The sequence below is a fragment of the Narcine bancroftii genome, chromosome 13 (genome assembly GCF_036971445.1).
Source record: "Narcine bancroftii isolate sNarBan1 chromosome 13, sNarBan1.hap1, whole genome shotgun sequence".
NCBI classification, from domain to species: Eukaryota; Metazoa; Chordata; class Chondrichthyes; order Torpediniformes; family Narcinidae; genus Narcine; species Narcine bancroftii.
The window spans coordinates 8,120,593-8,142,668 of record NC_091481.1 but is presented as its reverse complement, the minus strand read 5'-3'; the positions used below and the strand labels follow the sequence as shown (position 1 = coordinate 8,142,668).

At 48.5% G+C, this 22,076-nt stretch overlaps 1 protein-coding gene across 47 annotated transcripts in view; it reads left to right on the top strand.

Annotated features, from left to right (window-relative positions):
- The first annotated feature begins 1,446 nt into the window (after positions 1 to 1,446).
- Positions 1,447 to 22,076, top strand: part of LOC138748415 (uncharacterized) — a 213,260-nt gene continuing 192,630 nt past the window's right edge. For 10 of the 47 annotated variants that reach the window (XR_011348003.1, XR_011348004.1, XR_011348002.1 and 7 more), the window contains exon 1: positions 11,988 to 12,390. Coding sequence is in view for 23 of the 47 variants with exons in the window: in XM_069908572.1 (XP_069764673.1) it covers positions 12,064 to 12,390 (327 nt within the window). In the remaining 24 variants the exon portion in view is untranslated. The other 37 variants (XR_011348021.1, XR_011348026.1, XR_011348024.1 and 34 more) reach the window with 21 other exon arrangements.

Here is a 22,076-nt window from a genome sequence, read left to right as displayed (position 1 = left end):
CTTAGCTAAGTTCAGCAAACATTCACTCCCCCTCTCTTCAGATGAAGAACACTTTTGATGAAGAGTTCTTGTCCAGAAATTTTTAATACACTTTCTCTCTTCATGGATGCTGCCCGACCAGTTGATGATTTCCAAGATTATCTTTTAGTGTTTTAAATTTACAGCATTTTTTTCCCATTATTCTTATTGGATTTGATGCATGTTGAGAATTAACAGCTTCCTCCTGCTACACTTCACGTCCACAAGAAAAATGTTCCTCTCACTACAGTCGATGTCATCCTCGGAACAGAACATAATGAACAATCTCATAAAGGCAGTGATGCAAATTAAGCAAATGCAAAGTGTGTTCAATTGAAAAAGGTATTGCAATTCTTCATCGACTTTTCTGGTTTCTGCTAACCTGCTCTCCCCCTCCTCCCTTCACTCTGTCTTCTTTCCCTAACCCTAACCCTAACCCTAACCCTTCTCTCTCTATTCACCCAGCCATCCCTCCGCCCCCTGCTTGTTGCTGTGCCTTCCCTCCCTTCTCCACCTATTACCTCCTGCCTTTGTGACCGTGCTCCTCCCCCCCATCCTTTTTTATTCGGGCACCTGCCGACAATTTTCCATACCTTGATGAAGGGCTCAAGCCCGAAACGTCAGCAATATATCTTTATCTTTGCTACACTGTTGAGTTTCTCCAGCGTTGTGTTTTTACTTCAACCCCAGTGTTTTATTTATTGCAATTGTTCTGTCAGGTGTAAAATGCACATTTGGTTTTTTTTTTATGCAAATAGCCAAGACAAGTATTGTTGAGTAGTGAATCCCAGGAGTGAAACCAAGTGGTATTGAAATAACATTTTCAGAGCACGCCCCTGGTTCGGCAAAGACAACACCACTTAAAATTGCAGTGGACATGATCAGGATCTGATGAGCATTTATGAAGAAGGATTCTGGACTTTTGCATCTTAATAAGGAAAGCAGATTAAAATTGTGGATGTTGGGATCTTGATGATGCCAGCACATGGCTTGATGTACTTTATTAATTTCAAAGCTGAATTTGGTGTCATCTTAAATGCTAAAGGTTCTTCTTTATTTATCTCAGCATGAAAACAAGCAGCATCTCCGATCTACTCTTTCCAGTTCCAGGTCGCTTGCAGTGTAACATCTAGCATTTTGGAGACAGAACCACTGAAGATGAACCAACACTGGCTAATTACACATTAATGCGACCTATCCATGTCTCTTGTCTCCCCCACTGGCACAAGTTGTCTCTATTTGAGCTTCACATTCAGTAACCATTCTCTGTGCTGTGAGTCATTCACCACTCTGAATGATTTGCTCTCTGGTTAATCCACTCGATTATTCCTTCACTTCCTGGGACAGCCCCTTCTCATTGGCATCAAAAGCAGGCACGAATATAAGGCACCAATTGTTCCCAGCTCCCAAGTGTACAGTTCCAGTGAAGTCCACAAAAGCCAAGATGGACAGGTGAGTAAACTGGCAGAAAATATTCTACCAGGGATTTAGTCAACTTCCTCCCCTCCTCCCAATAATTATTCTTGCTTTTCAGTTGTAATTAATGTAAATGCATGTGACAAAGTTAGCTTCAAGAGTTCTGTGTATGATACACGTAACTCAATTTCATTCAAGTTGCACCAACTGTCTTGAGCCTTTCAATTGTGGGTAATCAGGATATTCTGAAGTACTGGGGTGAAACGCTAAAGTCTCTACATGCTGTGATTATCGTAAAAACACACAGAAATGCTGGAGGAACTCAGCCGGTCTCGCATAGGCGGTAAAGATATATTACTGATATTTCAGGCCCGAGTCCTTTTTCAAGGTTTATCTAAAAGGAGACAGGCATCTGAATTAAGTACTGAGGAAAGAAAGGGGAAGGAATGGGAGGGAGAGGAATCCAGACCAACAGACAAAAGGTGTTCATTTGATATGATAAGAGGAAAGGTTTTGGCTCTGGGAAAGGAGGCAGAGTAAAAAGGGAAGAGAGAAATTGAAAGACAGGAAAGGAGACAGGGGAAGAAGATGTGGGGAGGTGGTGGTGGGGGGGGGGGGGGGAGTTTAACAGAAACCAGAGAAATTGATTTTAATGCCATCCATTTGAAGGGTGCCCAGCTTGAATGTTGTTCCTCCAATTTTCGGGTGGTCTCAGTCTGGTTGTGCACGAGACCATGGACAGATATTTCTAAAATACCTGCTACTATCCTAGTTTGATCCGAATCAACTTTTATTCACAGACTTTTGATCCACACACACAAATCTGGCCACCTGGTATTGAAAAATCTTGTTTGCCAACCCTGAACTCCAGGACATAATCAGAATTAGAATCGGGTTTGTTGTCATGAATATATGTCACAAAATGAAAATGCAGCGTTACAGGTGCAAAATCGTCATAAATTACAATTCCTGATGTTACAAACTCATGAACCCTTATTAGTACTAACAAAGGATCAGCAGTGGAAAATTTATCAGACAATAGTAAATTCAAAATAATAGTTTTTATTAAACCATTAACAACATCACATTTCTTACTTTTCTCCAAACTGAACTCTAAATTTAACCCCACTATGCGCAAATATAAGTGTGTGTATTAAAGTCAAAAACCATCACAGTTTAAACTTGATTCTGAAAAAGTTACTTCTTAAATGTCTGGTTTCAAATATCTTGTTGACTTCAGGATCATTTTAAAACACAGTTCAGAAATAATTATGAAGCACTTTTTAAACATTATATTTTCCGATTTCTTTCAACTCACAAATCTTTTGATGAGTTGTTTTTCAAAGAGATATTGTTCAATCAGGAGTGATCATCTTCTGGGCACAAATGAGAAGTGGACTGACTTATTTAAAAGCCGCTTATGTTTTATCTCCTGTGACTAGGACAATGTCTTTCCTGGAGGTCAAGTTTTCTTCTTCTTCAGTTCTTAAGAGTCAGAGAGTTTCCTTCCATGATGCGGCTGCTCTCTTTATCTTCAAAAGAGCAGTCAGAAAGTGGTATCTCCTTTGAAATCCACTTATTTTCCGTATCCCTCATTTATTAGGAGAAACGCACAACAGCACCTTTTCTGCTTACTGTGATTCAACCCTGTCGTTCACAAGGGTCCAACTCCAGTGCACGTCACTGAACTGATTCAAAATGCCCTCTGCCTTTAGTGTGTCGCTCTCTGGCATCATGTGACAGGACATCACCACAATTTTGGTTTCATTTCTGTCCAAAATACAACTTGCACTTCCACAAACTTCTGACCTCATCTCTGTTTAAGTGGTTATGATTCCACAAAGTCTGGCATAGGTCATCAAAATATTGCATATACCAATACACAAAAAAAATGCTTTTAAGAAACCGCACATAGTCCTAGAGTTTCTATTAAGGATACTTTAAATCCATTATGGCTCTGCCTCCCAGACGCATCGACTCCGAGAATGAACTCCCTCTCAATGGTTGTCTGTAAATGTGCTGTGACCTTTTTGTGTGACCCTGTATCATCCCACAACTAACCTAATAAGAGCACATGTACAATATTTTAACCCTATAACTTACTTTACTAAGACATTTTTACATGAAATATAGCTTAATATTAACCTAAATATTAACACTAAATACAAGATTTAAAAAAATAGTTACTAGTTATAATTAGGTTATTACAATCAGTGGTTCATAAAACAAGGGAACAAATCTCTTGTCTTTTAGCATTTATCACAAGATGTGTTTTCCATGGTCAAATAGAAAGTCTCTATGACTTTGACTTTCAATTGATTCAGTTTCAAAATTTACACACCCTGTCCTGTGAATCCAACAGAGAGAGGTGTTATTGTGTCAGTTTATGATAAATCTGAAATGGGTTGCTAGTGGCAAAACCAACAGCCCAAAATAATCCCCAACCAACAACTCTTGTGTTGGCTGCACCAGACAGTGAATGTGGGGTGTGTTTATAAAAGATGAGAACTGTACTGCTCCCTTGGGTAAGGACTGATGCATACGCTTTACAGATATCTCGTTGATTGGGTGGGATTCTGTGAAAGTTGTATAAGATTTATGGATAGGGAGAAGTTGAAAGGGATATGAGCTGAATGCAGGCAAATGGGATGAGTTTGGGTAGATAAGTTTGTAGACATGGACAAGTTGAACGAGGGGCCTGTTCCTGCAGAATAAAACGTTATGACTTGACATTAATAGTCGCACCTTTGGCTGCTTTGATCAATGGGACACCAGGGAATTTATTACAGCTGGAAATACTATGGACTATTTTTGAACTGACAAAACGTGGATGATACAGCAAATTTGAAGTTCAGGTCAGGAATTTTAGGAAGGGGATGCTATAGGTGGAAGAGGAGGTACATGCATGAAAAAAATGTTGACGGTAGATGGGGATAATTGGTAAAGAGCTGCGTTTTGGAATTGTAATAAAGAGTTACATTCATGACTCTTGTAATCAACGGAAAAAGGTTCACACTGAGGGAACCAACATGGATGACAGGACACACCCTGAGTATTTCAGGTTATTCTTTGGATTAGGATCAGAATTGCAGCTTTATTTCAACAGATCCACCAACACAAGACTTTCTTTCTTTTCTTTCTTTCTTTGGCTTGGCTTCGCGGATGTAGATTTATGGAGGGGGTAAATCTCCATCGGGCACACAAAACTCAAAACGGTCAACCAGTTTACCTATCTCGGCTGCACCATTTCATCAGATGCAAGGATCGACAATGAGATAGACAACAGACTCGCCAAGGCAAATAGCGCCTTTGGAAGACTACACAAAAGAGTCTGGAAAAACAACCAACTGAAAAACCTCACAAAGATAAGCGTATACAGAGCCGTTGTCATACCCACACTCCTGTTCGGCTCCGAATCATGGGTCCTCTACCGGCACCACCTACGGCTCCTAGAACGCTTCCACCAGCGTTGTCTCCGCTCCATCCTCAACATCCATTGGAGCGCTCACACCCCTAACGTCGAGGTACTCGAGATAGCAGAGGTCGACAGCATCGAGTCCACGCTGCTGAAGATCCAGCTGCGCTGGATGGGTCACGTCTCCAGAATGGAGGACCATCGCCTTCTCAAGATCGTATTATATGGCGAGCTCTCCACTGGCCACCGTGACAGAGGTGCACCAAAGAAAAGGTACAAGGACTGCCTAAAGAAATCTCTTGGTGCCTGCCACATTGACCACCGCCAGTGGGCTGATAACGCCTCAAACCGTGCATCTTGGCGCCTCACAGTTTGGCGGGCAGCAGCCTCCTTTGAAGAAGACCGCAGAGCCCACCTCACTGACAAAAGGCAAAGGAGGAAAAACCCAACACCCAACCCCAACCAACCAATTTTCCCTTGCAACCGCTGCAATCGTGTCTGCCTGTCCCGCATCGGACTGGTCAGCCACAAACGAGCCTGCAGCTGACGTGGACTTTTTACCCCCTCCATAAATCTTCGTCCGCGAAGCCAAGCCAAAGAAGAAAGAAGAAGAAGAAATGTACTGTTTCAGAAAGGGGTGAATATTCTTTTTTAGGTACTGCAGGCATGCTACGTATTTTCAGTATTAACTCTTTTACATTAGATTTAGAGCAGTTTTTATCCATTCCAATATAATAAAAATCCTCTGTTATATTGAATGGACTTGAGCAGTCTTACCCCAATTCCTATTGACCAAAGCACCAAATCTTGATTTCATTCAATTGGACATGGAATACCTTGTGCAGGTGATGGAAGAAATCAATGTTATTGTCAGAGTACATGTATGACATCACATTTTACCCTGAGATTCTTTTACTTGCGGGCCAGGCAGAATTTCAAATTATCGGTAAATGTAAACTCACAAAGGCATTCTTCTATGCTTGTATTGTGGTCCATATTCAACAGGATCATATTCCCATTGGTACATATTTGTTTGTCTACATTGGTCTTCTTGTTGATCTGAATTGTTAAACCTAAGTAATTATCACTGTTCGTGTAAAAGAATTTGTGTCCCTCTTTCATTAGACGTTTCCTTCTGACAATTTGTCCATGAATCCATTAGTTAATTTAGGAAATTAAATGTTGTACTTTTCATATATTAGTCGCATAAAAAATGTCCTGGTTCAATTAAGTTTCAAATCCTAAAAATGCTTACATTTGTCTGTAAATCCCGCACATTAATGTGGAGGTTAGTGTAACGCTGTTACAGCACCAGTGACCCAGGTTCAAATCCAGCACTGCCTGTAAGGAGTTTGTGCTGTCGCGATCACGAATTTATCTTTGTCAGGAGGGGAGTGAGAGTGTCTGGGTCACCCATGTGGCAGTGAGCCAATGAGAAAGTCCAAAGCGTTTAACTGGGTGGTGTTTGGGGAGTTGAAGAATTCAATAGTGAATACAAAGAAGAAAGTCAACCACGGGGTGCTGAAAGAAACGAGTGAGTGTATTCTTTATTTGTTTGTACTCTGTGGCAAATCAGTGCCGTTACAAGTGGTGACGCCTGACATGACTTCACACTACCGTCTAATTTAAAATGGATAGTGATGAGCATAAACCCTTTAAAGGAACAGTTGGGGAGGTCAAACAAAAGATTTCACCAATTTTTATTAATAATGCACCAGCATGGTTTATGATCCTCAAAGCGCGTTTTTGTGATGAGCCAGAAGATGAAGTACGGTTGACTTGTGGAGTGTCTTCCAGAGTAGATTGACTGTGAAGTGAAGGATGTCTTGGTGGATCCAGATGGTAATCTCCCTACAACATACTAAGGCAGCTATTCTGCGGTGTACCCAGCCATCGAGGGAGACTCGTATTGCCCAACTACTAGCTGATGACAACCTAGGCGATAGGCAGCCGTCATAGATGTTGAGGAGGTGGCACAGGTTAGCAGGGACAGACCCCATTGAAGGCTATTTTTGGAAAAGAGGTTCCTTCGATGTTTACCTTGTCATGTTCAAGACATTTGAGTGTCTTTCAAATGTCCGCCTTCGATCAGTTGGAGGATCACGCTGCCCTTGTTATGTCAACGACCTCTGCATTGAAGATAGAAGGATTGGCTTCTTCCCCTAGTCAATGGGAGCAAATGGAACTGGAACAACTGTTTACTGGGCCTTGCGAAGATAACTGTGTTGGAGCAGCAAATGGCAGCACTGACTACACAGGTCGAGGCTTTGGCCACGTCACAGAATTCCTTCCATCGACCTGGTTGGAATCATGGTGGTCGAGGATGCGGTAGAGGTGACGGACAGTGTATTTGTTGGAAGCATCGGAGATTTGGTGCTGCTGCCTGGTCCTAACAGCCACCTTGCGACTTCTACAGATGACAGCAGGGAAATGACCAGGTCCAGCAGAAGAGGCAACTGCTACCCATGGGCAAGTCAGTCACCATCTTTTCCTCAAAGACCATCTCCTGGGTGTTCAATTCCTTGTCAATGCCAGTACAGAGATTTCAGTGGCCCCTCCAACTACGGAGGAACGCAGACACCCCAACACGTTATGTGTTTTTTCAGCCGCAAATTATTCTCATATTCAAACATACGGGCAGAGGTCACTCATGTTGGATTTCAGTCTCAAGAAACCTTTTTTGTGGGTTTTCACAGTTGCAAATGAGGCAAATCCCATTTTAGGAGCGGATTTCTTGTCACATCTTTCATTGTCGGTGGATTTGAAAAATCACTGTGTCATGGACCACAGCTCTTGTATGGAGCTGCTTCTGTCGTCCCTCCAATGTCGTCAGCTACCCGACGAGCCTTTCTGCCCTGCCCTTTCTGAGTCTTGCTTAAGTGTTTCCCTCACCTAGTGACCCCATTGTATAGTCATTCAAACATTAAACAAACAGTAACCCACCATATATAGACTCGGGGTCCTCTGCTGGTAGAGCAGAGTCCTGGATTACTTCTGGACTGTCTTAAGATTACGAAATTGGAATTCGACCACATGCAAGAGTTGGGCACAGTTGGCAGATCTGACAGCTTCTGGGCTTTACTGTTGTACATGGTTCCAAAATAATCTACTGGGAATTGGTGACCTGGAGGTGATTATCGCACCCTGAGCAATTCTACCGTGCCTGCCCAACACAACATCCCCAATTTACAAGACATTTCAGCAAACCTCCATGGCAAACATGTATTTGTGAAAAGAGATCTAGTACGTGCTTACTATCAGATTCTAGTTGAGCCTTCTGATGTCACAAAGACAGCGGTGATTACCCCTCCCAGCATGTTTGATCTTAAAGATGCTGCGTGAGCTTCTCCCGTACTTTTTTGTAATGAACCGTTCCCCAGTATCAGCAGATTTTCTTGATTAACTCTATGTGCGGCGCTTCCTGAAGAAGGCAGCCAACGTCACCATGACCACAACCTCCTCTCCCTGCTGCAGGAAGAGTTTCCTTCTGATGGCCATCAGGCCAGCGCCACAACAAGGATTGTCTGCATTATTGTAATTTATTTTGCAATATGGTAACTTGAAAGGTCTGATTGAGTGGATGAGATGTTTTCAATAGTGTGTGAGTCTTGGTCCAGAGGGCACAGACTCAAGATAAAAGGACATTCTTTTAGAAGACAGATGAGGAGGAGGTAAACAAGGAGTCTGCAGGTGCTGGGGCTCTAGTGTAGTGAACAAAGTTCTGGAGAACCTCAGCAAATCACCCAATATCTGTGGAAAGCAATAGGAAGTCGATGTTTCGGGCATGAGACCTCCTTCAGCTATGGTGAAAATCAGGCAGTCATGTTCAACCCAAGCTCTTAAGGTCTGTGACCATGTGCTTTGTCCTCTTCCCGTCGCTTCTTTCTCTCCTTCCCCCCTCTGAGACCATGCTCCTCCCCTCCCCACCTTCCTATTTGGGAGTTTGCCTGGTTTTCGGCATGCCTCAGGCTCGAGATGTCCATTGCCCCTTGCTTTCCTTGTCGTCCAGGCGGGTGTTTCAGGGAACAGCGCAGGGCCAGGGAGATGGCACGTGAGCCGGAGTGGGTCAACGTGAGCCCTGCATCTCTTCATCAGACAAGATCGGGCTTGCTGACCTCGATGTGGCAGAAGCCAGGCGACAACTCTCTCTCTGCTGCACTCAATGCGATCCCAAAGCAGTTATTGAAATAAAACACTTTTTTTTAAAAAAGAAAACTCTTTCCTGCCACAAAACCATGCTTTCCGGTGACATTGACAGAACTCATTGTTCCACTCCTGACTTCCAGTGGGCAGACCTGTACCCCTCCAAATTCCACCCTCCAGCAGCCCAACCTCACCCAGCCCCTGCTCGCTCAACTTCAACCCAGGATCCAGAACTGTCCCGTGTAAGGATTTCTCTCTCACTTCGAGGAAATGACTGGAAGGCGATGATGCATGTTGTTGTTCAGCGGTCAGGCACATTGTATCACATGTGCACGTCTCCCCTGGACAGCAAAGGCAGTCGACGTGTTTTCTTCCCTTTTGATGACTCACTGGTATTGAATCCCCGTTGTTTATTATTGTTGCATCTGATACCATGTGGCTTTTAAATAACATCCGGTTCTTTTTATTCCCCCCCCCCGCCGGGGAGTTTATCACATTATTGTCCCACTGGCCACTTCTCGTCCACGCTGGGCGAACGGTGGGGCTCGCAGGGCAGCGAGGTCCGAGCATGACTCGGCAAAGGAGCAAGTTTGCAGCCCAAGAGCAGCCAAGTCCCGATGCAAACCCCAGCCCTGCAAACAACTCATCCCCCTCTTCAAGCGGTGCAGCGACCTTTATTTGACCCCCCCCACCCCCCCATATGCACCCCCTTCCTCCAGGTTAGGTGCAGATCCTGGCGCTGGTCGGAAATAATGGGGGGGGGGGAATAACACATTTATTGACAGGCAGTGGCTACATTTCACTGTTGCAACCTGCCCGTGTTCTTGTAAGAGAATGCGAGCGCGGTCACGTGCTCCTCCCCTCTCCGCCAATCACCCGTCCTTCCAAGTTTCCATCGCGGCTTCGGAATGTCACATGATAATGGACATGATATAATCAAGTTACGAAACAACTCGTGGGGAGGGGACTTGGGACACGCTTCGGGTGGGAGGTGCCCTCAGTCCCGGTCCCCTCCCTCGTGGCGCCCGTGTTGGGATGGTCTTTACCTTGTGTCATTTTCCAAAATGCGACCACATCATGTGTCCCGCCGAAAAGTGCCCTGAAATCCGCATCTGCGGGGGAACCGGAACGTAAGTGAGCTTTTGTTCTTTTTAAAAAAGCAACAACTTATTCAAAACCCTCCCCTTCTGAACCCAGCAGAAATAAATAAGAGCGTCTCATTATTCTGTTCCATTAAAAAAAACCCACGCCGGGTCGTGTCTGGTCTGACGCAGATATTTCAAGCAAGTGTTTAAATTAGCGGCAACTTTCTCACCGACCCTCCCTCCCTGCGGGGGGCGGGTTGGTTCCCACTCTCCTTGTTATGGGGGAGGGTTGGTTCCCACTCTCCTTGTTATGGGGGGGGGTTGGTTCCCACTCTCCTTGTTATGGTGGGGGTTGGTTCCCACTCTCCTTGTTATGGGGGGGTTGGCTCCCACTCTCCTTGTTATGGGGGGGGGGGTTGGTTCCCACTCTCCTTGTTATGGGGGGAGGTTGGGTTCCCACTCTCCTTGAGGGGGGGGTTGGGTTCCCACTCTCCTTGAGGGGGGGGTTGGGTTCCCACTCTCCTTGAGGGGGGGGTTGGGTTCCCACTCTCCTTGAGGGGGGGGTTGGGTTCCCACTCTCCTTGAGGGGGGGGGGTTGGGTTCCCACTCTCCTTGAGGGGGGGGGGGTTGGGTTCCCACTCTCCTTGAGGGGGGGGTTGGGTTCCCACTCTCCTTGTTATGGGGGGGTTGGGTTCCCACTCTCCTTGTTATGGGGGGGGTTGGTTCCCACTCTCCTTGTTATGGGGGGGGTTGGTTCCCACTCTCCTTGAGGGGGGGGGTTGGTTCCCACTCTCCTTGAGGGGGGGGTTGGTTCCCACTCTCCTTGAGGGGGGGGGTTGGTTCCCACTCTCCTTGAGGGGGGGGGTTGGTTCCCACTCTCCTTGAGGGGGGGTTGGTTCCCACTCTCCTTGAGGGGGGGGTTGGTTCCCACTCTCCTTGAGGGGGGGGTTGGTTCCCACTCTCCTTGAGGGGGGGGTTGGTTCCCACTCTCCTTGAGGGGGGGGTTGGTTCCCACTCTCCTTGGGGGGGGTTGGTTCCCACTCTCCTTGAGGGGGGGTTGGTTCCCACTCTCCTTGAGGGGGGGGTTGGTTCCCACTCTCCTTGAGGGGGGGGGTTGGTTCCCACTCTCCTTGAGGGGGGGGGTTGGTTCCCACTCTCCTTGAGGGGGGGGTTGGTTCCCACTCTCCTTGAGGGGGGGTTGGTTCCCACTCTCCTTGAGGGGGGGGTTGGTTCCCACTCTCCTTGGGGGGGGGGGTTGGTTCCCACTCTCCTTGAGGGGGGGGGGTTGGTTCCCACTCTCCTTGAGGGGGGGGGTTGGTTCCCACTCTCCTTGAGGGGGGGGGTTGGTTCCCACTCTCCTTGTGGGGGGGTTGGTTCCCACCCTCCTTGTGGGGGGGGGGGAGTTTGGTTCGGTTCCCACACTCCCTGTTGTGTGGGGGGGGGGGGTTCAGTTACCCACCCTGGTCGCCTGCCACATGGCCTGGTGTCTTTAACTTCATGTCCGCATTCCAACTCGTGTTGCGCAGATAAAATTCAGGCTGGAGGTAAACATGGGTGCTGACGCTGTGTTGACATGGTCCAGTTCCAACCCCCCCTCCCCACCAGCGGCTGCGCCCTGTAACCTGGCCGCTCTGCGCACCCTGCATTCAAGGTACTCCTGCCCCCTCCTTCCTTCCGGGGGGGGGGGGGAAGAGAGAAAGAACAGAAGGAATAAGAGGGTCCGGCTAGGTACCGGTCGGCACCTGATGGTGGGCCACGTGAGCGCGCAAGGGGCGGGGAGCGCGCCGGTGACGATGTTGAAATGTTGTCACCCAAGCCCCCTTTTGGCAAGTTCCCTTTTATTGTGGGGCGCGACCTCCGAAGGCAGTATTGCTACCTCTCGTGGGTGGGGGGGTGGGGGGTGTCCTTAAAAAAAAAATGCGACGTGTTTCCAATGTTTGAAACCATGAGGGGGGGGATAAACAGTCCGCGGGAGCGCGCTTGCGGATGATGCGCAACTGCAGCGGCGCGCCCCGTGCCAGCGCAGAGGGAAAGGAGGAAGATGCTGCGTTCGCCTCGGGTCTGCAGGGGAGGGGAGGGGGTCTCTGCCTGGGAACTGCGGCAGAAAGACGGCATCCTTGCAAAATGCTCCCCACCGGTGCCTGTCACCTTCTGGGCGGCCAAGTCCTCTGCAAAGTAGCCGAACCCTTCAAGCGCCCGGACGGATGTGACTTGTTTCCATCTCGGTGTGACGCAGCAACCTTTCAACTAACTTCTCGCCGCCTTTCCCTCTTGGAAACCCCGCACTTGAAAGGCCACCCGGAACACAGGCAGGTAAAGAGGGGGACGTGGTGGACACTTTGGAAAGTTGCAGCGGCTTCGAGCCCCTCTCTGGGCAGTGGAGGCGCCTGGAAGCGTGTGCAGTGTTGACATTGGATCTGTGGCTCAGTCATTCGCCGTGTTGGGGGTCGAACTGGTGCGGGCAAGGTCGAGCGACCAGGTCGCTTCATCGCAGGCGGGGGCCTCTTTAAGGGGAGGGTGAACCGTCTTTTGCGGGGGGTGGGGGGTGGAACGATATTTTTTGGCTGATGGTGTATTGGGATTTGTTTACATCTAGACCCGTTCCCGAGGAAAAGCTGCGCGCGTGGCCGGGCGCGTGCACGCCTCTATTTACATTGGAAACAGGGACTTCCAAAGAGCTGAGTGCGTTTGGGTGGGAGACAGCGTGCCCGGCAAGTTCATGTCTGCAAAGCCCCTCATCTTTGGGAAGCCCCCTCCACCTCCTCTGTGTGGATCTGTTGGGGGGGGGGGAGGGAGGAGGAGAGAGAGGGAGAGAGAGAGGGGGGGGAGGGAGAGAGAGAGGGGGGGGAGGGAGAGAGAGAGGGGGGGAGGGAGAGAGAGAGGGGGGGGAGGGAGAGAGAGAGGGGGGGGAGGGAGAGAGAGAGGGGGGGGAGGGAGAGAGAGAGGGGGGGGAGGGAGAGAGAGAGGGGGGGGAGGGAGAGAGAGAGGGGGGGAGGGAGAGAGAGAGGGGGGGAGGGAGAGAGAGAGGGGGGGAGGGAGAGAGAGAGGGGGGGAGGGAGAGAGAGAGGGGGGGAGGGAGAGAGAGAGGGGGAGGGAGGGAGAGAGAGAGGGGAGGGAGGGAGAGAGAGAGGGGGGGGAGGGAGAGAGAGAGGGGGGGGAGGGAGGGAGAGAGAGAGGGGGGGGAGGGAGAGAGAGAGGGGGGGGAGGGAGAGAGAGAGAGAGGGGGGAGGGAGAGAGAGAGAGAGGGGGGGAGGGAGAGAGAGAGAGAGGGGGGGAGGGAGAGAGAGAGAGAGGGGGGGAGGGAGAGAGAGAGAGAGGGGGGGAGGGAGAGAGAGAGAGAGGGGGGGAGGGAGAGAGAGAGAGAGGGGGGGAGGGAGAGAGAGAGAGAGGGGGGGAGGGAGAGAGAGAGAGAGGGGGGGAGGGAGAGAGAGAGGGGGGGAGGGAGAGAGAGAGGGGGGGGAGGGAGAGAGAGAGGGGGGGGAGGGAGAGAGAGAGGGGGGGGAGGGAGAGAGAGAGGGGGGGAGGGAGAGAGGGGGGGAGGGAGAGAGGGGGGGAGGGAGAGAGAGAGGGGGGGAGGGAGAGAGAGAGGGGGAGGGAGGGAGAGAGAGAGGGGGGGGAGGGAGGGAGAGAGAGAGGGGGGGGAGGGAGAGAGAGAGAGAGGGGGGGAGGGAGAGAGAGAGAGAGGGGGGGAGGGAGAGAGAGAGAGGGGGGGAGGGAGAGAGAGAGAGGGGGGGAGGGAGAGAGAGAGAGAGGGGGGGAGGGAGAGAGAGAGAGAGGGGGGGAGGGAGAGAGAGAGAGAGGGGGGGAGGGAGAGAGAGAGAGAGGGGGGGAGGGAGAGAGAGAGAGGGGGGGAGGGAGAGAGAGAGAGAGGGGGGGAGGGAGAGAGAGAGAGAGAGGGGGGGAGGGAGAGAGAGAGAGAGGGGGGGAGGGAGAGAGAGAGAGAGGGGGGGAGGGAGAGAGAGAGAGAGGGGGGGAGGGAGAGAGAGAGAGAGGGGGGGAGGGAGAGAGAGAGAGAGGGGGGGAGGGAGCGAGAGAGAGAGGGGGGGAGGGAGAGAGAGAGAGAGGGGGGGAGGGAGAGAGAGAGAGGGGGGGAGGGAGAGAGAGAGAGGGGGGGAGGGAGAGAGAGAGAGAGGGGGGGAGGGAGAGAGAGAGAGGGGGGGAGGGAGAGAGAGAGAGAGGGGGGGAGGGAGAGAGAGAGAGAGGGGGGGAGGGAGAGAGAGAGAGAGGGGGGGAGGGAGAGAGAGAGAGGGGGGGAGATAAAATTGACTCATCCTCGCTCCTTCCCGTCATTATCGTGACACACACTGGGCGTCAATGACCGGGCGCTGCAGGAGCCGGGGAAATGACACGGCGGACGGGAATTTCCAGTGAAGTCACCAACTTTTCTTCCCGCTTTGCGGTCCCCGCCAATGCAGACGCTCTTGCAGGGAAACGAAATTCCAGGCGAAGAAGCGGCGTTCCGGCTCGGGGATGGGGGAAGTGGCGCGGGACTGGACCTTGAATCTGGTGTCGCTGCTCCGTCCTGTTGACGCCGATGTCGGCAGCGGCCGCCGGTGAAACTGGATCGGCAATTCGTGCTACCTTTTTCTTTTGGGGGGTACGTTTCAAAGTTCACCCAGCGTAGCTGCGCTGCTTTCATTCGTGCCAGTGGGCTGTGTTTGAAGCCGTTCCCCCCCCCCCCCACCGGCTGAATGTATCCATTTGTCTTTGAAACCGTTCCCCCCCCCCCCCCCCGGCTGAATGTATCCACTTGTGTAGCTTTATAACTGGGCGCGCGTGTTTATTCCGCGTCGTGGGATCGGATTTCGGTTCCCGGGTGGGCAGACTGCGAAGCTTCAGGCATTTAGCTGCGTAACGCCAGGATCTGCGTGTTATGCAGATAACATCCCAATTCTCAACTGCGTAGCTAGGTGTTTGGAGACTGGGAGTGACGACAGCAGGATTTGGTAGCAAGTGCGTGTGCATCTGACACGACAGCAAAAAAAATCTTTTTCAACACTGCTCATGGCTTCTTTAACTGGCCGAGGTTGTTTGACTTCTTACCAGCAACATAACCCCCCCCCCCCACCCCCCAGTGGATAAAATGCCCCTGAACACTTTTGTCAGACCGTGGTCTATTTTTGTTGCTGCGTAAAGATGCATCTTTTTCCTTGTGTGTCTCAGAAGCAGATTAATCTTATTTAGTGACGTGTCTGCAAACTGGGAGAGAATGCTGGTCATCCTTTTGGCCAATGCCCCTCTCCTGTTTGAATTGATGCTGCGTCACATCACCGAACAACCATTTTCTGGAGTTCCATGCAGAAAGGGGGCTAATCATTTTGCCTCGGAGACTGCAGCGAGACAGGAAATCACGGGCGTAAATCTGCCAAGCTTGGAGGGGTGGGCAGAGACAAGCTGGCCGCCTGCACCAGAACTTCACGGTCCCAGAAGGACGTGGCCCAGAGGGTGCCCTGTTGAGGGTTTGAAGTCCCAGAATATTTTTGACTCTGGCTTTCGTTGCTCTGTGGGGTTTTTGGTCAAAAGCTGAAGGCCCTGTTGACTGTCGGTTGTGCTGCGAACCTGTTTTGTGGCTTGAGTGGGTGGGGGCGATTGCGAAATGTAGAGCTGGGGCGTGCCAGAAGCAAAAGGGTGGGCAGATGGTGCGGATGCTGGCGACCATAAAGCTGGAGTGGGTTGCAAGGTAAAGTTCTGCTGGCTAGCACAGAAGACAGTGGCAGAGGGAGGCTGAGACCGAATCGATGTCTTGCCTTCCCGAGGATTACTGTTGAATGGGGGAAGGTTGATGGTCGTATGAGTTGCACGATGTGCATTTGAATGGGGAGTGGGATTGGAGTAAACTGGTGCAGTGACATCTGGTTGCGTTTGGGAGCAGCGACTGTGGATCTGAAGGGGAGGCAAGTCACGGAAATGTAGATGAGGGGATCAACCGGGTTCAAGACCCTGATGTTGGAGGACAGCGGGGTGTGCGAGGGAGTGGCTGAATGGTGGGTGGGAGGAAAATGCGCTGTGGTCCCAGTGAGGGAATTGGAGCTGGTGTTGACGTGGGTGATCTTAAGCTTGATGCAAATGGTATATAAAGTGAGAAGGAATGGGTGGCGACGATGTGGTGAGGAAGGAAGGAGGCTTTGAACATTGTGGCATTTGGCTGGTTTGCAATGAAGAAATGTTTCCTCTTCAAGGGACAGCCAACCACGAGTGGTTTCAGCGGGGAGGGAAACGAGCCAAAGGTTGGGGGCCACCATGAAGCACCAATCAAATGTATATCGTGTCACCTTGGTTATTGTTGAGGGCCCTGCGTTAAATATGCTTCAGTTTACTAGAAATCTAGGGCATTAAAAACCATTAGCTGTGGGCACTCGTGGATCAAGCAGCATCAGCACAGGGAAGGAGGAATTATTGACATTTTGTGTTGAAACCCTTAAGATTTTGGGTTGTCCATCATAATCTGAACCATATCCACATAAACCAAGCTTCTAGGATGATGTCACACCATGTCGCCTCCTGTCAGCTGATAGCGGCTAAACCTCGTAAGAAGGCTCTCCTGTATTAGGAATTGAACTTGATTGCAGATCAGTCTGGGAACAGAATATTTTGCTTTGTGGTGTGCATGAGCTCGGAGGTCCATCCTTGACATAAGTGGACCTGTTTTCATGAGGTTTGTGTGCTCACGTTAGAGAAATGCTATGCTCTGCCAAGAGAGCGAAAAAGATATTGCATTGCAGAAGTGCTTTGTCCAGGAATTTATTTGCTTGATTTGGGGAGGCTTATTTTCCACACTGTTTCTTCATAGTGTTGGCAGGGGCCAAAAATGAGCAACTTGCTAACCTTGTGATTGGGCCCCATCAGTGGGAAAACTTAACCTGCTCACCCTTGGAGCATTGGCTATTTCCTAATGAGAAACTAAGGTTTGCTTCTGCAAAGCTGCGTGCTCTGTCTGTTTGGTGTTAATTCCTTGACCCTGCCTCAACCAATCAACTGAGGTTAGTTAACATAGTTGTTTTCTCAGTTCTTGAATGTTTCCTTCCTTTTAGCATCAAGTTTCTTCTCTTCCTGCACTGCAAGCCCTGTACTGAACTCAGCCCTGACGCATTTGGCAGACCGTGCAGCTTCAAGAGCTCGACCGACCCAGGATCAGTCCTGATCTTTGGTGCTGAATGTGTGGAGTTTGCATGTTTACCCTGTGACTGCAGGTTTCCTCCAGGTGTCCACTGTCCTCTGTGATGTAAAAAAAAAAAAATGGCAGCTGCAAAATACCCCTGGTGTGTTGGCGAGCGTTGGAATCTGGGTGGAGTTGATAGGATGCAAGGTGGATAAAATGGAATTAGTGCAATTAAATACTGGGTCACTGTGGTCTCTGACGTTCCTTTTCTGTGATATATCACTGTTCATTTTTTAATTTGAATTTCTTCATACAGCACAGTAACATGGCCCACAAAGCAGTGCTGCCCAATTCACCTACAACCCCTGTTTTGAAGGGTGGGAGGAAACCGGAGCACCTGGAGGAAACCCACGCAGAGAGGGAGAATGTGCAAATTTGGGGATAGCGTCGGATTCGAACCTGGGTCACTGGCTCAATAGCATTGCGCAAACGTGTTAATAACACATTGGTTGGATCTTCTTTAGAGCTTTGTTTATTTGAAGGGAGAAAGGAGCCAACAAATGAACATCCTGTTTTTTAATATGGGGGGGGAGGAAGGGGAGGAGTTGATCTGTGTGCAACAATGAGTAATATTTTCTTTATAAAACGGTAAATGAAGTCAGCAGGTATCGTCACCTGGCCAGTCAGTGACCCAACTGATCTTTTTGAATCCATGCATTGCGTTTCCCAGGAAATGTGACACGTTTTCCATGGATATCTCTTCCTGGAATATCCCTATTCATGGCCCTGATTAAAATTAACTTCCTGCTTCACTTGGAGCGGATAATTCCAAAGAAATTGGAAGAAGATTATTGTACGGACTGTTCCTGAATTGCTTAATCATTTCTAATGTTGGCAGCGTGCCCTGCTCGGTGACTTAGCTGGTAAATGTTTTGCTCCACAAACAGATTTTAACCAAGTATGTACGAGTTTAGTTTCCTGCTTCACATTAAATCAAGGTTAAAAACCACATGCAGAAAATGCTCAGCAGGTTGGGCAGCGTCACTGGAGAGAAAAGCAGTTCCCACTTTGGGTAGGTTAGGGTAGATGCCCTTCCACCAGGACTGGAAAAGTGAGCAATGGAGGATCTTTTGAGGCTGAGAACAGAGAAATGTGTAATGAGATGAAGACTAAATTTGGAGTTGTTAAATGAATTGACTTTGGGAGAGGAGCTGGCTCTCAACGAAGGGAACAGTTTAAATTACCCTCATTTCTTGCTCCACGTCTGAACCTGCTGACCTCTGTGTGCTGATTGGTGAGTTTGGCAGGGAAACCAGTTCTGTTAGTTTTGCTCTGTCCTTGGGGTACCCTACCCATCAGGCGTCAATCCCACGTGCAAAGGGCTAATGGGCTGGCAGGAAGCAAAAATGGCAACTGTTCAGAATTTTCATCCTTGGGGTGGGGAGGAAATCCATGAAGAGATTTGGATTCAAATGACTTGGCAATAACCTGGCAGCATATGCAATGGTTTTATCCTCCTTGATGTTGAAGGAGGCCAATCAACCCATGCATTCTATCCTGTCTCTCAGAGGAATCCAGTTTCCCAGTTTATTCTCACTCCTGGCACTCGTGTCTAAATACTTCCCTGCAGTTGTAGACATTAACAGACCCAAAGTAACCCAATAGCACACAGTGTTGGGATGTGGGAGGCTACCAGGGCACTGAGGGGAAATGTACACAGGCAGCACCAGAGGCTGGAATTGAAGCAGGTTCACTGGATTGCCAGCTGTGGCACAGTGCTGTTCATGCGACACAATCTCTTTGGGTTGATCAAATAGAACCTTAGGGAACTGCAGCAATTAATTTGCTTTTTTTCATAACCAAAATGCAAGGAACTACATCTGTGGCAGCTGGTTGTTTATTTTGAAGTGCATGGCAAACCTCTGGCATTTTGCACATAAATCAGTTCTCTGGAACTGAATGTTTCTGATTCCTGTTTCCACTTTAGCTTCTGAAATGTAGTTAACCCTTGCTGATCAAGGCACATGCTTGGGGATGGAGGTGGCAGGCAAAGCTTGGGTTGAACTTGTTGAGGTTTTCATTGGAGAGCCACAGTGACTCTTAGTTTAATAACCTTTCACCCCATTCTGGTTCATTCTATTTGTCCAATGGGCAGCAGCTTCCTATATTCCATGTTTTTTTTTTAAATGAAATGCATTACTGTTGGGCCAGTGACGGTCATGACCTTTTTGCTTTGGGTTTGACCCAAAGTGGTCATCTCTACCTCCTTTCCAGAAGCTCGCCCACAATAATGCCTCTGTATCAGGAGCCTCAGAGCCAACACCACCAGGCTGAGAAACGACTTCTTCCCACGGGCAGAGGGAATGCTGAACAGCTCACGCTAACCACCCGAGAATCTCAAATTCATGAAACAATATTGTATAGATGAAATACTTGTCCTGCATGTGCAATGTTTGTATGTGTTATGTCTGGTTGTATGTCTGCATGTTTTGCACCGAGGACTGGAGAACACGGTTTTTTGGGTTGGAATTGTGCAATCAGGTGGCAATGAACTTGATTTGACTTGAATGTCCAGTGCAATTTAACTCCAACTCATTGTGCTTTGCAGGTCCTGGCAGGATGGAGTTGAAGTTGTCGTCATTTGGCCCATGTGGAACAGGACCTATCTCCCTGGTCTTATCCATCATTGAGGCTTGTACTGAGCTGTTGGGGGGAGTTGATTTTTAAAGGCAGGTATTAAAGCTTTGTTTTTCAGTGTTCCAACATCCTGGTATTACCAGAGGTGTGTAGGTGAGTGAGAGATGAGGCTGACGCAGTTGATTACTTGCACATCACAGCCCCTGCTTCTGCTTGCTTTGGTTGGACACCTTCTCGGAGGTATATCTATTCTCATGAACTCGTTCTATCTACTTCCTCCACATAGTCGTGTACAGTGTGGAGCACGTGATGGTTCTGCTATTTGCATTTTTCAATGCAAAATGAAAGTATTTCCTCTTGTCATGCACTGATGTATTTATAATTGTTCGGCAGTTGACCTTTATTTGCGGAAGAAGACCTGTCAAATGTGTGCTCTGCATATTTTGACAAGTATAACAGGTGTTGTATCAGAAATTGTTTTTTAACATAGGAAATATTAAAAGTGGCACTTTTTAATATATAAATAAAAAGTCCAGGTTTGCTCTATTCAGACTTGAGGAGTGAAAAGGGGGAATGGGTTAGTACATCGCTTCTTTGTAACTGCTTTCCCATGAAAGAAGGTAGGAGCTAGCCTTGTGCCTAGAGTCTTCCTGCCTTGTCACTGTCCCTCCATCCTCTTGCTGCACAGAGGACTATTGGGCTCCACTGTGCACTTGAGCATCAGCATGTGTTTGAGAAATAATTGCACCGTTCTGATGGGCCATTGCAGTGGTGGCACAGATGTTGTTCCTGTCATCACTCCTTCTCTCATTATTTGTACCATTGATGTGCTGTATCCAACAGTTTGTTCTCCTTTTCCATTTGCATTTCTTCCAGTAAGATCAGCTGTAATTATCGACCTTGCACCATTTGGTTCCTCTATTCTGCGTCCTATTGCAGATATTCCCCGTCTCTCCACCCCTCTCAAAATTTAAAAGCTGTTTAATTTTGAACTTTGCCTGTGACGGATGTGGCTTTGATTTGAAACTATCAGTTCTTCCTCATCTCTCCACAGATGCTGCCTAGCCTGCAGAGTTTTCAGTTTTGTGTTTCCACCTAAATGTACAGTCTGTATTTGGGAGTTTGGACCAGGCAGGATGGGAAACATTAACATTTTGGTCATTTTTTCCTGCATGAAGTTATGGTCTCTGACACTGGATCCTAAATGTTTAAAATGTATCGACGGTGCCTTGGGGCATGAAATCTATTGATATGCATGCAAGTTGTGGTCATTGTTGATCCTTTAAGTGAGGGTCGCTGCTTTACCCAGGGTATCAAGTGGGTGGAATGAAAGTGTTGTGTGCGAAGTCATTGATAGATGCAGGTGAAAGCTTCCTTGGGTTTGCATCCAATATCCGCAGTGCCTCTATAAATTTTATTTGCGTGGAAGTCAGATTGAGCTGCTGAGATGAGGACTGAAACACTGTGTCTGCCAGTTCTACTCAGAAAACCCTCAAGCCCAGTGTATCCATTTCCTTTTATTTTGACTGAAAGCAGGCCCTTAATCTTCTGAAAAATGAGATTGTAACACTTGATAATGCTTATACTTTGGTGTAATGTTGCCTAGTCAAAATCTGCAGATGTTGGGAAAGTTTTCTTGTGATTGCCCTTTGCTTTATGGATTGGAGCATTTATGGAAACAGTTATGTAGGAAACACTAGGGGGAGCTGCTGGGTCTGATATTTCCCCAAATCTCCCTGGTCTTTGCTGCTTTGTCCCAAGTAACCAGCTGGATGATTTTTTTTTGTTTGCACTGTACTTAAAAGCTATTTGGAGTTTGATGCTGTACCCACTGTAATAACCCAATAATAACTGAATGATGAGTGACATCTGATGTCATTAAGGAAGTCTGGAATGGAGGCAATTGAGGATGGCTTGGAGAGGCGAGAAGCAAAGGGGTTTCAGTCACCCAACACCTTTCTACCCCCCCTCCCCCCCAAGAGCTCTAGGACTTTTTCCTTCAGGCACACGTGGAAGAGGACATTTTACTTTCAAGGTGCAGCGCGGTTATGGAGTTTATGTTCTCCTGATATCTGCATGGGTTTTCTCCGGGTGCTCCTGTTTCCTCCCACTGCTCAGAACGTACAGGGTTGCAAGTTATTTGGGTGTAATTGGGTGGCGTGGGCAGAAAGGCCCTGTTACCGTGCCGTATGTCTTTAATTTTTTTTAAAAAAGTGGATGCATTTTATAAATTTACGAAGTGTCGATGTTGCATATAGCAAGG